Raw genomic sequence first — 15835 nt, forward strand, 5'->3', positions numbered from 1 at the left:
AAATCTTCTTAATACATTTTGTTTATAATAATAGGTCTGGCAATATTAAGATTACATGGTAGCTTTTCTGTAAGCTTTTATTTTGTTGCCTTATTGAGAACAAGGAACTCAAATTTGTCCCAGGATCAAGAAGGTTGAGAATATGGAGCTAAACAGGAAAGACAGGAGAATTACCTAAGGTATCTATCTATCTCTCTCTATATATATATATTCATTCACTTATGTTTTCTGTTCCATTAGCAGTAAAAGGGGAGTGGAAATTTATTTATATTTATTCTTGAATATTACTTAAAGCATAAAGTGGGAGGGATCAACTGAAGTCCATGTGAATTTTCTTATTAATTTCTTTCAAGAAAAATTTGGAGGGGCTGGGGCTGTAGCTCAGTGGTGCCTCGCATGTGTGAGGCACTGGGGTCGATTCTCAGCACCACATAAAAATAAATAAAGATATGTGTCCATCTGCAACTAAAAAAATATCCTTAAAAAATGTAGAAAGATAATCCTGTTGATTGCTATTTGACAATTATAAAACTACTAATTATAGATACTATTTGACAATTATAAACTACTAATTACAAATACTAAAAGTTTCATATTTTCTAATTAAATATTGTATTTGCTGTAGCTGAGTAGAAAGTAAAATCACATGTCATTAAATGCATCCATTGTATATTATGATGAAATCTCTAAACAAAAATTATTATTTCTCAGATATATTAACACTTTTTCTTTTTTGTAAAATAAATCAGATATCTTCCCATAAAGAGTTAAGATTTTAAGTAAATTAGAAACCAACATGAGGAAAGTGAGAATTACAGAAAACCTAGTTTTACCTATATCCTAAAATTTCAAGGGAGCTTTTTCTTTATTTTATAATAATAATAATTATTAGCAGTAGTACTGGGGATCTAACTCAGGGTCTTGTGCATGTTTTTCTTTGTTTTTCCTTATTTTGAGACAGGGCCTTGCTAAGTTGCCTAGGCTATCGTTGAACTTGTGATCCTCCTGCCTCTGCCTTCTGAGTAGCTGTGATTACAGTAGGCTACACCACAGTGGCTTGCAACGGGCTTTCTAAGAGTGGATAGCTCAGTTGCTATCATTACTCAGAGCCACCCATGAGGCGGAAGCAGGAGTATTTCCTACTGAACTTGCTGCAGGAAGTAAGAAGCAAGAGCCATCTGGCTCGCTGGTGATGGCATCTGGTATACCTTCGGGGGACCATCTTATTGAGTAATGCAAGAGATAATTTTCTGGAACTCCAGAACTGTAGTTTCCTGCTATAAATAGAAGTACTTTTTTATTTAATTTGAAGGCACTAAGTTGTAATAATAGGGTCTTTACTACTTAAATAAATTTTATTTCTAAATTAATGTGGAAAGAAACACTTGGAAATTGCAAAGTTAGCTCTTGTACAAATTAATCTCCAGGAAGAACATTAGTTTATGATAAAAGAAAGTGGCACTTCTAGCTTTTTGCACAAGCTTTAGAAAACGTACCCCAGAAAACACGGATTTACTGTGAGATCAAAAAAACTAAGGATATTTCTACACTCATAGGAGGATGAATAGGAGGGAAGGTAAACAGAATAGTTAGCTGGTTCCAAAACATGTAAGCAGCTGCTTTGTAAGAAAGACCAATAAATCAATCAACACCAATCAGTGCAGGTTATAAATAAGAGACATGATTCATAAAGGAGTTTCAGTTATGCAAGATGAGTGTGTTCTGGAGAGGGGACAGATGGTATAGTAACATTATAATAATACTGTACTGTATTCTTGAAATTTTCTACAAAGGTAGGTTTTAAGAGTTCTCACCACACACACATACACACACACACACACACACACACACACACACACACATACCAAAGGTAATCCTGTGGTGGTGGATATGTTAATTAGCTTAATTGTATATTTGAACATCATGCTGTACGCTGTAAATACATATCATTTTTATTTGGCAATGATACCTCAATAAAGCTAGAAAAAAATGAATAAAGATTTAAAAACCTCAATTCACAAAGGAGTGGGTACAAAGTATTTGTTTAACCTGGGGTGGTCAAAAAGAAACCTTCACAAACACAAAAATATAAAGAAAATAAAGAACAGGAATTTGCTTGCACTCAAGGCCGGGAGGGTTAGTCCAGGTATGGGGCAGGGTGCTGGCCTCCACCTGGGAGATGACAGGGGTCATTGTTTCAGGAAGAAGCAGGGTTAAAAACAGAATAACCAGGCTGGGATTGTGGCTCAGTGGTAGAGTGCTCACCTCCCACACGCAAGGCCCTGGGTTCGATCCTCAGCACCACATGAAAATAAATAAGTGAAATAAAGGTATTGTGTCCAACTAAAATTAAAAAAAAAAAAAACACAACAGAATAATCTCTCTAGACTTAACCCATTTCACTTGCCCTTAGTTACTTGCTTTAAGTTGACCTTAAAAATCAACAACTTTGGTGATAACACCTCTGCCCCAACCATGAAGTTTGATTTCCCCAGCCTCCACCCAGAAATATCCGCAACCCTATCCTCGGAGAATTGGATTCAAGATGAGATTTGCTTTCTAGTGTCCATGCTTGATCACTTTATGGGGGGGAAAAAAAAGTCTGTTTTGAAAAACTTCTTTCAGTGATTAGCTTACTGTGTGGTGGGCAAAAAGGCCCAATTGGGTAACAATATGATCAAACTTTCAAAATAGTTACTCTTCTGGGAGCAGGAAGGATAGGTTTACACAGAGGCTGGCAAAAGCCAGGAGGGTCTTATCATAGGGAAGTGACAAGTTTGAGATCCAATATCGAGGCCTGAACTGGGGAAGTAACAGTGCAAACAGAGGAGAGGAATCCATTTAAGAGACAGTATTTAAGAATGGAATGGCCAGGATCCAGAGATTCATTAGGTATCAGTGGTAAAAGAAAAGAACTTTAAGATGATGGCAGGGTTGGCAGTTGTGTGGGAATAGGAGTAACATTAACCAGCAGAGGGGAGAGACGAGGAGGCCACGGCTTGGCAGTCAGGGGAAACAATGAATTCAATTTGGAATATATTGAATGTGAGGTGCTGGCAGGGTGGCAGTGCAGAGAACTCTAACAGGCCACAGGGTATACAGGTCGGGACTGAGGAGAGGTTAGCTGGCATACAAATTTGAATGGTAGCTAAAACTCGGGAGAGAAGAAAACAAGAAGATGAAGAAGGCTGGCGAGTCTCAACTTTGGAGGTCTCACAAAGAATGGGGAGGTGACAAGGGACCAATAAAAGAAGGCATTTATGATGGACCAAAGTGACCCGGAGCAAATAAGATTAAGAGCCAAGTGCTTCAAAATCTTACAGAAATGGAGATCTGCCTAACTGACCTGCATGGGAGCTCGGGCCCAGGGTAGGCCTCAGTCCATCCCATCACTGGCTGACCACCAGAGCTCAGGCTTGGCCTAGGACCAACTCTGCCCACTGACAGACACCCACAGTAGTCAGGCTTGGCCCAGACCCGCCTCGCTTGACCTGTGTGGGAGCTCGGGTCCAGGGTAGGCCCCAGTCCATCCTGCCAATGGCAGACACACACTGGAGCTCAGGCCTGACCCAGACCCGCCTCGCTGACCTGCACGGGAGCCAGGGCCCAGAGTAAATTTGGGTCTGCACCACCACCACCACCACCTGGAAGCCCAAGTCTAACCCACTTCCATTTTGAGACACTGCAGCCATCCCCATAGCCTTTCCCAAGCCTCTACCTTGGGACAACAGACAGAGCCTAGAAGCAGCTGCATCTGGGAGCAATATCCCAAAGCCACTATAAGGCCCATTCTTTTAACCCCATCTCTGAAAGACACTGCATCCATCTTGGGGCACCTCTCCTGCTGTCTCGAGTTATCTCCTGCTATTGCTGCCACCACCTATACTTGCAGTAGCATCCATCCTGGGACACTGGCAGGGTCTGGAAATCCAATACCAAGGTGAGGTAGAAGTAATCTGCACAGATACTACAAGATTATAGGGTAGAAACTGTAATACCTCAGACCTACTCTGTAAGAAAGGAAATCACATAGACAACATGGGAGGAAAAACAAGGAAAGAAAAAGGGAGGAAAATTCTCCAAAGTAAGATACTCCAATAACAGAACCTATGGACAGCACAGTTGATGAAATGTCAGAGAAGGAGTTCAGAATGTTCATAATTAAAATGGTCTGAGAATTAAAGAATGACCTAAATGATCAAATACAGGCATCCATTGATCACACCAACAAAGAGATAAGGGAGCAAATACAGGTAGCAAAAGATTACTCCAAGAAAGATATAGAGATTCTGAATAAAAAAAAATCAGAAATCCTGAAATGAAGGAAACAATAAACCAATAAAAAACTCAATAGAAAGCATCACCAACAGACTAGATCATTTGGAAGACAAAATTTCCGAAAATGTAGACAAAATATGTAATCTGGGAAATAAAGTTGAACCACAGTGAAGATGGTAGGAACCATGAACAGAACATCCAAGAATTATGAGACAGCATCAAAAGACCAAATCTGAGTTTTGGGATGCAGGAAGGCATAGAGTTTCAAACCAAAGGAATGCACAACCTCTTCAATGAGATAATATAAAAAAAATTCCCAAACATTAAGAATGAATTGAAAAATCAAACAGAAGAGGCTTAAGGACACCAAATGAACAAAATCACAACAGTTCTACACCAAGGCACATTATCATGGAAATGCCTAGCCTACAGAATGAGGATAGAATCTTAAAGACCACACAAGATCAGATCCCATATAGGGAGAGACCAATTCGTATCTCAGCAGATTTTTAAACCCAGACCCTCAAAGCCAGGAGATCCTGGAACAACATATACAAAGCTCTGAAAGAAAATGGATTCCCACCAAGAATCTTATATCCAGCAACATTAAGCTTTAGATTTGATGGTGAAATAAAAACCTTCCATGATAAACAAAAATTAAAAGAATTTACAACTAGAAACCTGCACTACAGAACATCATTGGCAAAATATTCCAAGAAGAGGAATTGAAAAACAACAATGAATCAGCAGAGGGAGTTATTACACAAAAGGAAAAACCAATCAAAGGAGAATCCAAGTCAAGTTAAATACCAAAAATAAACAAAAATTGCTGGGAATACAAACCATGTCTCAAAAATAACCCTGAATTTTAATGGCCTAAACTCACCAATCAAAAGACATAAACTGGGAGATTGGATTAAAAAAAAAAAAAAGCCCCAACAATATGCTGCCTCCAAGAGACTCATCTCATAGGAAAAAACATCCACAGACTGAAGGTAAAAGGTTGGGAAAAATCATACCACTCACATGAACTGTGGAAGCAAGCAGGGGTTTCTATCCTCATATCAGATAAAGTAGACTTCAAGCCAAAGTTAATCAAAAGGGATAAAGAAAGATATTTCATACTGCTTAAGGGAACCATTCATCAACAAGACATAACAATAATAAATTTATATGCCCCAAACAGTTGAGCGTCTGTGTTCATCAAACAAACTCTTCTCAAGTTCAACAGTCAAATAGACCACAACCCAATAATTCCGGGTGACTTTAACACACCTCTTTCACCACTGGATAGATCCTTCAAACAAAAACTGAAAAAAGAAACTATAGGACTCAATAATACAATTAATAACTTATACTTAACTGACATATAGAATATTTTAATCTTTCAATGAAGGGATACACTTTATTCTCAGCAGCACATGGATCCTTCTCTAAAATGCACCATATATTATGCCACACAACAATTCTCAGAGAACATAAAAAACTAGAGATACTACCTGCATTGTATCAGATCATAATGGAATAAAATCAGAAATCAATGATAAAATAAAAAATAAAAGCTACTCCAACACCTGGAGACTAAATAATATGCTACTGAATGAATAATGGATTGCAAAAGACATCAAGGAGGAGATTAAAAAAATTCTTAGAGGTGAATGAGAACATAAATACAACATATCAAAATCTTTGGGACACTATGAAGGCAGTATAAGAGGAAAGTTCCTTGCATGGAGTTCATTCCTTAAAAGAAGAAAAAGTCAACAAATAAATGACTTACCATTACATCTCAAGCCCTAGGAAATGAAGAATAAATCAACACCAAAACAGTAGAAGACCAGAAATTATTAAAATGAGAGCTGAAGTCAATGAAATTGAAACAAAAGTAACAACTAAAAAAACTGACGAAACAAGAAGTTGGTTCTTTGAAATTGACAGATCCTTAGGCATGCTAACAAAGAGAAGGAGAAAGAAAACTCAAATTACTAACATATGTGATGAAAAAGGAAATATCACAACAGACACTACAGAAATGTAAAAGATAATTAGAAATTATTTTGAAAACTTGTACTCCAATAAAATACAAAATATTGAATGCATCGACAAATTTCTTAAGTCATATGATTTGCCCAGATTTAATCAGGATGATATACACAATTTAAACAGATCTATTTCAAGTGATGAAATTGAAGAAGCCATCTGAAGACAACCAACCAAGAAAAGTCCAGGACTGGATGGATACACAGCCAAGTTCTACAAGACCTTTAAAGAATAACTAATACCAATACTCTTCAATTTATTTTCAGGAAATAGAAAACGAGGCAGCACTTCCAAACTCTTTCTATGAGGCCAATATTACCCTGATTTCAAAACCAGGCAGACACATCAAAGAAAGAAAACTTCAGACCAATATCTCTAATGAACATGGATGCAAAAATTCTCAATAAATTTCTGGCAAATCGAATACAAAAATATATCAAAAAGATAGTGCACTACAATCAAGTGGTGTTCACCCCACGGATGCAAGGTCGGTTTAACATATAGAAATCAATAGTGTAATTCATTACATCAATAGGCTCAAAGATAAGAACCATATGATCATCTCCCTAGATGCAGAAAAAGCATTTGACAAAATACAGCACCATTTTATGTTCAAAACAGTAAAAAAACTAAGGATAACAGAAACATATCTCAACATCGTAAAAGCTCTCTGTGCTAAGCCACAGGCCAATATCATTCTAAATGGAGAAAAATTGAAAGCATTCCTTCTAAAAACTGGAACAAGACAGGGATGCCCTCTTTCATCACTCAATTTAACATAGTTTTTGAAACACTGGCCAGAGCAATTAGACAAATGAAAGAAATTAAAGGAATATGGATAGGTAAAGAAGAATTCAAATTAGCATTATTTGCTGACAATATGATTCTATACCTAGAAGACCCAAAAAATTCTACCAGAAAACTTCTGCAACTAGTAAATGTATTCAGCAAAGTAGCAGAATACAAAATCAACACCCATAAATCAAAGGCATTTCTGTATATCAGTGACAAATTATCTGAAAGGAAAACTACCCCATTTACAATAGCCTCGAAAGAAAGAAAGAAAGAAAGAAAGAAAGAAAGAAAGAAAGAAAGAAAGAAAGAGAGAGAGAGAGAAAGAAAGAAAGGAAGGAAGGAAGGAAGGAAGAAAAAACAATAACAACAAAACTTGGGAATCAATGAAAGAAGTGAATGACCTCTACAATGCAAACACAGAACACTAAAGAAAGAAATTAAAGAAGACATTAGAAGATGGAAAGATCTCCCATGTTCTTGGATAGGCAGAATTAATATTGTAAAAAGGACCATTCTACCAAAAGCACTATGCAGAATTAATGCAATTCCAATCAAAATCCCAATGACATTCCTCATCAAAATAGAAAAGGCAGTCATGAAATTCATCTGGAATACCTAAAGCAATCCTTAGCAGGAAGAGTGAAGCTGGTGGCATCACTATACCAGATCTTAAGCTATACTGCAGAGCAATAGTATTAAAAAACAGCATAGTATTGGCACCAAAACAGACTGGCAGACCAATGATACAGAATAAAGGACACAGAGGCTAACCCACAAAATTACAATTATCTTTTATTAGACAAAGGTGCCAAGAACATGCACTGGAGAAAAGATAACCTCTTCAACAAATGGTGCTGGGAAAACTGGAAATCCATATGCAACAAAATGAAATTAAACCCCTATCTCCCACCATGCACAAAACTTAACTCAAAATGGATCAAGGACCTAGGAATTAAACCAGATACACTGCACCTATTATAAGAAAAATTAGGCCCAAATCTCCATCATGTTGGATTAGGCCCCAACTTCCTTAATAAGACTCCTATAACACAAGAATTAATATCAAGAATAAATTAAACTAGATGGATTGAAACTAAAAAGCTTCTTCTCAGCAAAAGAAACAATCAGTGAGGTGAATAGAGAGCCTACAATTTAGGAACAAATTTTTACCGCACACATGTCAGCTAGAGCACTAATCTCTAGGATATATAAAGCATTCAAAAACCTTAACATCAAAAAGCAAGCAAGCAAGCAAGTAAATAACCCAATCGATAAATGGGCCAAGAAACTGGACACTATCAGAAGAAGATATACAATCAATCAATAAATATATGAAAAATGTTCATCATTGCTAGCAATTAGAGAAATGCAAATCAAAACTACTCTAAGATTTCATCTCACTCCAGTCAGAATGGCGGCTATTAAGAATTCAAACAACAATAAGTGTTGGCGAAGATGTGGGGGAAAAAGGTACACTCATACATTGCTGGTGGGACTACAGTTTGGTGCAGCCAATATGGAAAGCAGTATGGAGAATCCTTGGAAAACTGGGAATGGAACCACCATTTGACCCAGCTATCCCACTCCTTGGTCTCTACCAAAAGGACTTAAAAACAGCATACTACAGGGACACAGCCACATCAATGTTTATAGCAGCACAATTCACAATAGCTAAACTCTGGAACCAACCTGGATGCCCTTTGGTAGATGAATGGATAAAGAAATTGTGGTATGTATACACAATGGAATACTATTCAACATTAAAAGAGAATAAAATCATGGCATTTGCAAGTAAATGGATGAAGTTAGAGAATATAATGCTAAATTAGCCAATCCCCCCAAAAACAATGCCGAATGTTTTCTCTGATTTAAGGCTGCTGATTCATAATGTGGTGGTGGTGGGGGGGCATGGGAGGATTAGATGAACTCGAGGTAGGGCAAAGGGGAAAAGGGGAGGGAGGGGAAGGAAGGGGACATGGGTGTAGGAAAGACGGTGGAATGAGGTGGACATCATTATCCTAAGTACACATAAGAAGACACGAATGGTATGACTCTACTTTGGGTACAAACAGAGATATAAAAAATTGTGCTCTATATGTGTAATATGAATTGTAATGCATTCTGCTGTCATACATAACAAATTAAAATTTTAAAAAATAAAAAAAAGTAAAATGGGGAAAAAATCTTATAGAAATGGCCCACACCTGTTAATTCTGGGGACTTGGGAGGCTGAAGCAGGAGGATGGCAAGTCTGAGATCAGTCTGAGCAATTTAGAGAGGCCCTAGCAAGTTAGTGAGACCCTGTCTCAAAAATAAATAAATAAATAAAAGGGCTGGGGATGTGGCTCAGTGATTTAGCACCTCTGAGTTCAATCCCTAGTACCAAAAGGAAAAAGAAAAAAAGGCCCAAAGTCACATTAATTGTTCCTATTTCCCTCTTCTGGATGCTTCTGCCTTAAAGGGTCAAGACTCCTGACCACGAGGGGAGTGAAAGGCCAGGGCAAGCTGGAGGCCAAAGCGGGCCTGGGAGGCAGGAATGTGCTGGGCAGGTCAACCAGTACTCAGGGCTGGACTCACAAGGTGGCTAGAACCCGCAGTTCCTGTTTTCATTTTTGAGTTCAAGTGACTGTGGGACCTTACAGTTCTTTTCAGTGACCACAGTGACCTAAACTCTCAGCTGAAGTTTGAGGAAATTCTCTCTGGGTAAATTTTAAAGAAACAGGGAGGGGCAAAATAAAGGTTATTTTAAATTACATCTCAGGAGCCTTGTCTCCTTCAACATACCCATTTCAGAAATAAACCTTCCTGTTTTGGTTTTCCATGGTGTTGGGGATGGAATCCAGGGTCTTGGGCTCACATGCTAGACAAGCGCTCTACCACTGAGCACGCCACCAGACCCTAAAACCTCCTGTGAAAAGCCACCTCTGAGGCTGGGGGGTGAGCTCAGTGTTCAAGCAGTTGCCTAGCATGCCCAGGGCCTTGGGTTTGGTCCCCAGCACTGAGAGAAGAAAAAAAAAAAAAAGAAAGAAAGAAAAGCCAGGAGTGTTTATAATGAGAAGATGGAATGACACATTTCCTACCTGGGTCCTTTTTCTTTCCCAGCACTTTTGCTAGCAACAGTGTTTCTTCCAGAAGCAGGCTCTGTTCTCTCTTCTGTGGGAGATCCGAATCCAGTGCTAATACGAAAACTAATAATTTTGGGGTTTTTTTTTTTTTGAGTCATTTGGAAAATATCGCAAACAATTATGATCATTCAGAAAATAACAATATGTTATATTCGCGAGGTATTTCATGGTTTATAAGGCCTCTCCCCTTTTGATTTGATTCTTTTTGCCATTAGGAAGCAGGGGCTATACATCATTCCCTCCACAGCTAAGGAAGCCAGACCTGCTCACAGAACTGACTCGTGTCGTTCCACATACTGCAGGGTCAACAGCAGACAAAAGGGGAAAGCCCAAATCTCCCAGCTCCTATTTCAGAGATCTTTGCGACAGCAATTTAAAAAGCAATTATGCAATTATATTACTGTAAGAAGAAGCAGAATCATGTTGCCAAAATCTAAAAGAATTTCACTTCCAGATTAAGGGGAGAGTTATTTGAGTATAAATAAAACATCATTTTCTTACTTGGTCTTTTCTCTACTTCCTCTTCTTAAAGAAGATGAAGAAGAAATACTTCGTCCATAGCCAACATCTGATGATTTATCATCCATAGATGGAGGTGGAGAACTAAAATTTGACACATTTGAAATTATTTTCTTAAATTTTTATTTTATTTATTTTATTTGTATGTGGTGCTGAGAACTCAAACCCAGTGCCTCACATATGCCAGGCAAGCACTCTACCACTGAGCCACAATCCAAGCCCACATTTGAAATTATTTATGAATTAAAATAATTTGTCAATATTGTCAAAAGAACAGATTTCTTTCTGAAAGCCATATTTGGAGCAGACTTTTAACAGGAACATACTATTTTAAAAGCATAAAGGAGAAATTAAGACACAAAGAATATCACAAAGCATTTACACAAATATTTATATAAAATGTATCACCTTGGTACTATATTAGCTATATAGATATATGTGATCATTTTAAAAAATGTTGAGCTTTGATTTTTTTAGTTCTATCATTTACTTCTTATTTCAAAGAAAAATGCTGGGTTGTTACACTCAAGTACACAGTTCTAGAGACTCATAAACAGAACTCATCTTGGTTGACTCCTATCTACCCTTTCTGCAGTTACTCCAGGAGGGAGAATCCTGACTTCAGAAATTCACTGGAAATTGAGGATAACATGGTGTCAAAGGAAAAGAGCAGAGAACAGGTTGCACTGGTAATGGAGGCTGGTTATTCAGTGTCTGACTGTGACTTTATGGACCACTGTTTGTTTTCAATGGTACTGTTAGATACAGGAGAAGAGAAAGATACTGTGCTGGTAATCTTCACATAGTCACATGCTGACAAACAAAAAACCAAAAAATGTGTTTTCCTGCACCCCTGCCCCGACCCAAAGACTCACTTATCAGAAGCTTTACTGTTGATCAAGAGTACAGCTCGTTGATCACTTGGTTCTTGAAAGCAGAGCTCCTTCAATGGCAAAAGTTTGGTGCCAGGATTTATCTGTAAGATAGTTCAAGAATTTAAAAGTATTCTCCGTCTGAGTCAGTATTTTTTAAAATAAATTTTAATGGACTATATTCTTGATAGTTTGTTTAATTCATTTACATACACGTCATATCTATGTGTGTGTGTATCTCCCTCTCCCTCTTTCTCTCTCTTTCTCTCATATATTAACAGTATGTTATATTTGCAAGGCATTTCATGGTTTATAAGGTCTTGAGGAAAACATGGTGTTAGAGAGAGAGAGAGAGAGAGAACTGATGCTGTGGGCATTCTTGCCTTTGGGTGGCGTACCTCCCTCCAGTTCCTCACAACCTTTACTGTCTCAGCTATTTCTTAGCTCCTGAAAGTATCCGAGTTCACAATCTATCTACATGCCTCAGAGAGAATTTACTGTTGTAAACAAAGCCTTAGACAGGCAATTTTTATCAGCCAGGTAGAAGAGGATGGTCTAGGATCAACCTCTGAGTTCTGAGATCTCTTTCCAGTTAAGATACTTTTCATGATCCTTTTAGAATAAGGCAAAGTGATCTTTTTAAAAGAAGACAGACTCCATCCTTCTGCCCCAGATCCTCGCCAGTTTCCCACTTCATTCAGATTAAAACCCAAGTCCTTCTGATGGTCTTTGGCAGCCCTTTATCTCTCTGATTGAGTTGCTACTCTTCTCTCACCTTGTCCTGTCAAGGATGTTTACCCCTTGTGGCTTTTGCACTGGGTACGTGTGTCACAGGGTATTAAAGGGTATGGTGGTGGTGCTGGAGGAGGAGCCAGAGTAAAGTTTTAGACTAGTTGTTTTTCATTATTCAAATTTTCTCACATTCTCTACTGCCATAGTTGAGACCTCCCTTGCAAATACAGCTTAGCTATCTTTTATGGTCCTGTCTTCTCTGCTTCTTTGAACCCAATTGGTCCAAGAAGGCTTCTGCTTCCAGCCTTGCTCAGTCCAGTTCTGAATTCCTGCACCTGCCCACCAAAGCATATGGCTTTTGCTCTTCCGAGTTCCCCCAGGGCCTCAGGAAGTACACACGTGATGGGACTTTCTGAGCTCTGCCCCCACTAGCTCTCTGGCTCCTCTGTGGTTTTCCTCCCTTCGTCATTTTTCCTCTTACAGAGGCTCTACCTGACCTCAGGGACTTTAGGTAATGATCAAATTTTTTGAAGTCTTTAAATCATGTTGTTTTCTCAGTTTTGCAAGGTTCTAAAGTTTTCTCCACGCCTCTATTGCCTTTGGTTTTTAAAATAAGTTAAAAAAAAAAAAAGAAATTTCAACTTAAGCAGCCACATCAAAAAGTCCTCTTTTTGATGAAAAAGAAATTTTTCTTTCTGTTTTTCTCAATATAATGCTGAATTATACTGTATATTCTTTTGAAATTCCATCATAAATGCAATTAAGTAAGATAATATTCTTCTACATTTTAAAGTCTAGTACTAGGATTTGGTTAGTTTCAATTAGAATCTAATTAATGAAATGAAAAACATATTTTTATTCACTAAGCACAAGAAGTAATAGAACCAAAACTTAAAATGACCCTTTTGTAGCTTATCTGACACTTGAGACTGGCATTAGCAAGATGATTAAACTACACATAATTAGATTCTGGCTAAAACTGTTTAAAAATGTGAAATCTTATAACCAAAGTTAAGGATAATATGCTGATTTTCAAATTTCTGTCTCTAAAAATATGAATTATATTTGGTGCTCATAAAATGGCCATGTAATGGCATCATGATTAAAGGAAAAATTATTACTCTACATACTAAAACACAAATAAGTGCTGTCACTTACCCGACCATAATCATAGAATCCATCACTAATTATGTTATTTGACAACAAACAGCCAGTCTGGCTATATTTCAGAGAGAGATTATTGTTGAGCAATTTGTTATAAGCTGCCTCACTGAATTTATTTTTTCGTCTCACCGATAGATTAATTTCTTCAAGGATATCTATAGCCCTGTCAATAAAAGCAAAAGACATTATTTACTTTCTAGGAGCAATCCAACGTTGAGCTCTCTTACTTACATGCTTAAGGTCCTGAAGGAATTGACATGTAAAGCTGAATGCCTCCCCCATTCTTCTAGATAACGTAATCCTGACAAAATTATGAAGACAAATCAACCCTTTTGGAGAACATATATGCCAGGTAGTGACTCATATTCAAACGGTTGTGAAAACAAAACAAAACTATTGTGGTTTGGGTTAAGTGTCTTCCAGAAGCTCATGTGTTGAAGGCTTGGTTTCCAGTCTTTGGTGCTCTTGGAAGGTGGTAGAACCTTTCAGAGTGGATCTAGTAGGAGGAAGTTAGATCATGGGGGCATGCCTTTGCAAGGAATATTGGAACCCCAGTCCCATCCTCTGTCACTTACTTCCTGCTAGGATGCCACCGGCTCCAAAGTAACAAGGCCAACTGATCATGGACTGAAAGCTCCAACACAGTGAGCCCAACAAACCTTTCCTCTTTGTAAGTTGATTCATTTCAGGCATTTGTTGTGGTAATAGAAAGCTAGCTAACACAAACACTTTTAGGGGGGGAAAAAGAATTATTGTCTATTTAAAACAAAACTAGTATTGGACCCCAACCTTTTTAGCTAACCAGGCAATATATACAAAGAATAAAAATGGTTAGGAATTAGTAGAGTAATTGTATAACCCTATTTGCTGCTATGCTAAGGGCAACTATATTCACCTACTGTTTGTAAGAAGAACAGATTAGGCCAGGTAGGTTAATTAGATAATTCTGGTAAAAAAAAAAAAATAATAATAATTAAAAAAAAAAGGTTTGGATGGCTGGGGAAGAAAGACTGAGATGATATCATGGCCTGCCTATTTTATTTTAGTCTTAAAATTGAGAGACAAATAAGATTGGGTTTGGCAACAGCAGAACAAAATGAAGGAGAAACATGTATCAAGATGGAGAAGTGAGAAAGGAAATAATGAAGCTGGCTGGGTAAAGGGCAGTGGGGCAGCTGATGGGGAGGGATGGGGAAGGACGCCCGTCTCTAGGCAGTGCTTCCCATCTTCAGCTCCTCATCTGAGCCCGAGACGAGATGGCATCCACTCACCCGAGCCGGCATAACTCCACCGCCATTGGCTCCTCGCTGGCACAGACCATCACAGCCCAACTGGCATGCCTTCTCACCTCGTCATTCTTGGAATACAGGAGCTCTACCAGGGGTTCCAGTCCACCACAATTTCTTAACTAAAAGCAGAAACCAAAATTTTACACATTAAGAATATAAACATTCATGCTTAAAAACAAAACAAAACAAACAAACAAAAAACCTCCAAAAACCTCATTGTTTGATTGTTAAAGTTGTTTTTTTTTTTTTTTTTTTTCTGGGCCCTCTACCACTGAGCCACATCCCCAGTCCTATTTTGTAGTTTATTTAGAGACAGGGTCTCACAGAGTCGCTTAGTGCCTCACTATGGCTGAGGCTGGCTTTGAACTCACAATCCTCTTGCCTCAGCCTCCTGAGCTGCTGGGATTACAGGCATAAACCACCGTGCTCAGCTGTTAAAGGTTTTTATGATCTAAAAATGTGTCTCTATTTAGAGTTATTAAATTTAGGGGGAAATCAATTATAAACCTTTATAGATAGGAACCCAGTTTCTATAAGAAGAGACCCCCACAGAGGGAACTCAGCATGATGGCATGTGGTAAGGGGGTGTGGGGAAGGAGTCTGTCTTCTCACTGCCTACACAAGAGATGCTCTGTGCTGAGGTTCTCTGCTCCCGAGCACTAAATCTTCACTCGGTCCTATGGTAGACTGAGTAACGGTCCCCGCACAATGGTGTGCTTATTCCTTGGTACATGGAATAAAACTAAGGATTTTGAGATGGAGATTATCCTGGATTATCCAGTGGGCCCAATATGAATACCAGGATCCTTCCAAAGAGGAGACAGGAGTGCCACAGCAGTAAAAACTGTGATAGAAGCTGAGATTGCAGTGATATGCTGTGCAGATAGATGAGGGGAATACAAACCAAACAATGCAGGTGACTTGAGGAGCTGGAAAGGGTAAGGAAATGGACTTTCCCCTAAAGCCTCCGGAAGGAAAACAGTCCTGTTAACAATTTGACTTTGGCTTATAAGACCCATTT

General features: G+C 38.3%; 1 protein-coding gene across 2 annotated transcripts in view; it reads right to left on the reverse strand.

Moving 5' to 3' along the window:
- Positions 1–15835, reverse strand: part of Armc3 (armadillo repeat containing 3) — a 91757-nt gene that overhangs the window by 16707 nt on the left and 59215 nt on the right. Inside the window, exons 11-15 of one of the 2 annotated variants that reach the window (XM_076831657.1) lie at positions 14797–14933; positions 13520–13688; positions 11633–11733; positions 10740–10841; positions 10194–10289 (exon numbers count right to left, since the gene is read on the reverse strand). In XM_076831657.1, coding sequence (XP_076687772.1) covers positions 10194–10289; positions 10740–10841; positions 11633–11733; positions 13520–13688; positions 14797–14933 — 605 coding nt within the window. Of the gene's footprint in view, positions 1–10193; positions 10302–10739; positions 10842–11632; positions 11734–13519; positions 13689–14796; positions 14934–15835 lie in introns of both variants that reach the window. The other variant, XM_076831656.1, reaches the window with a different exon arrangement.

Source organism: Callospermophilus lateralis, chromosome 13, assembly GCF_048772815.1.
Source record: "Callospermophilus lateralis isolate mCalLat2 chromosome 13, mCalLat2.hap1, whole genome shotgun sequence".
Lineage (NCBI taxonomy): Eukaryota > Metazoa > Chordata > Mammalia > Rodentia > Sciuridae > Callospermophilus > Callospermophilus lateralis.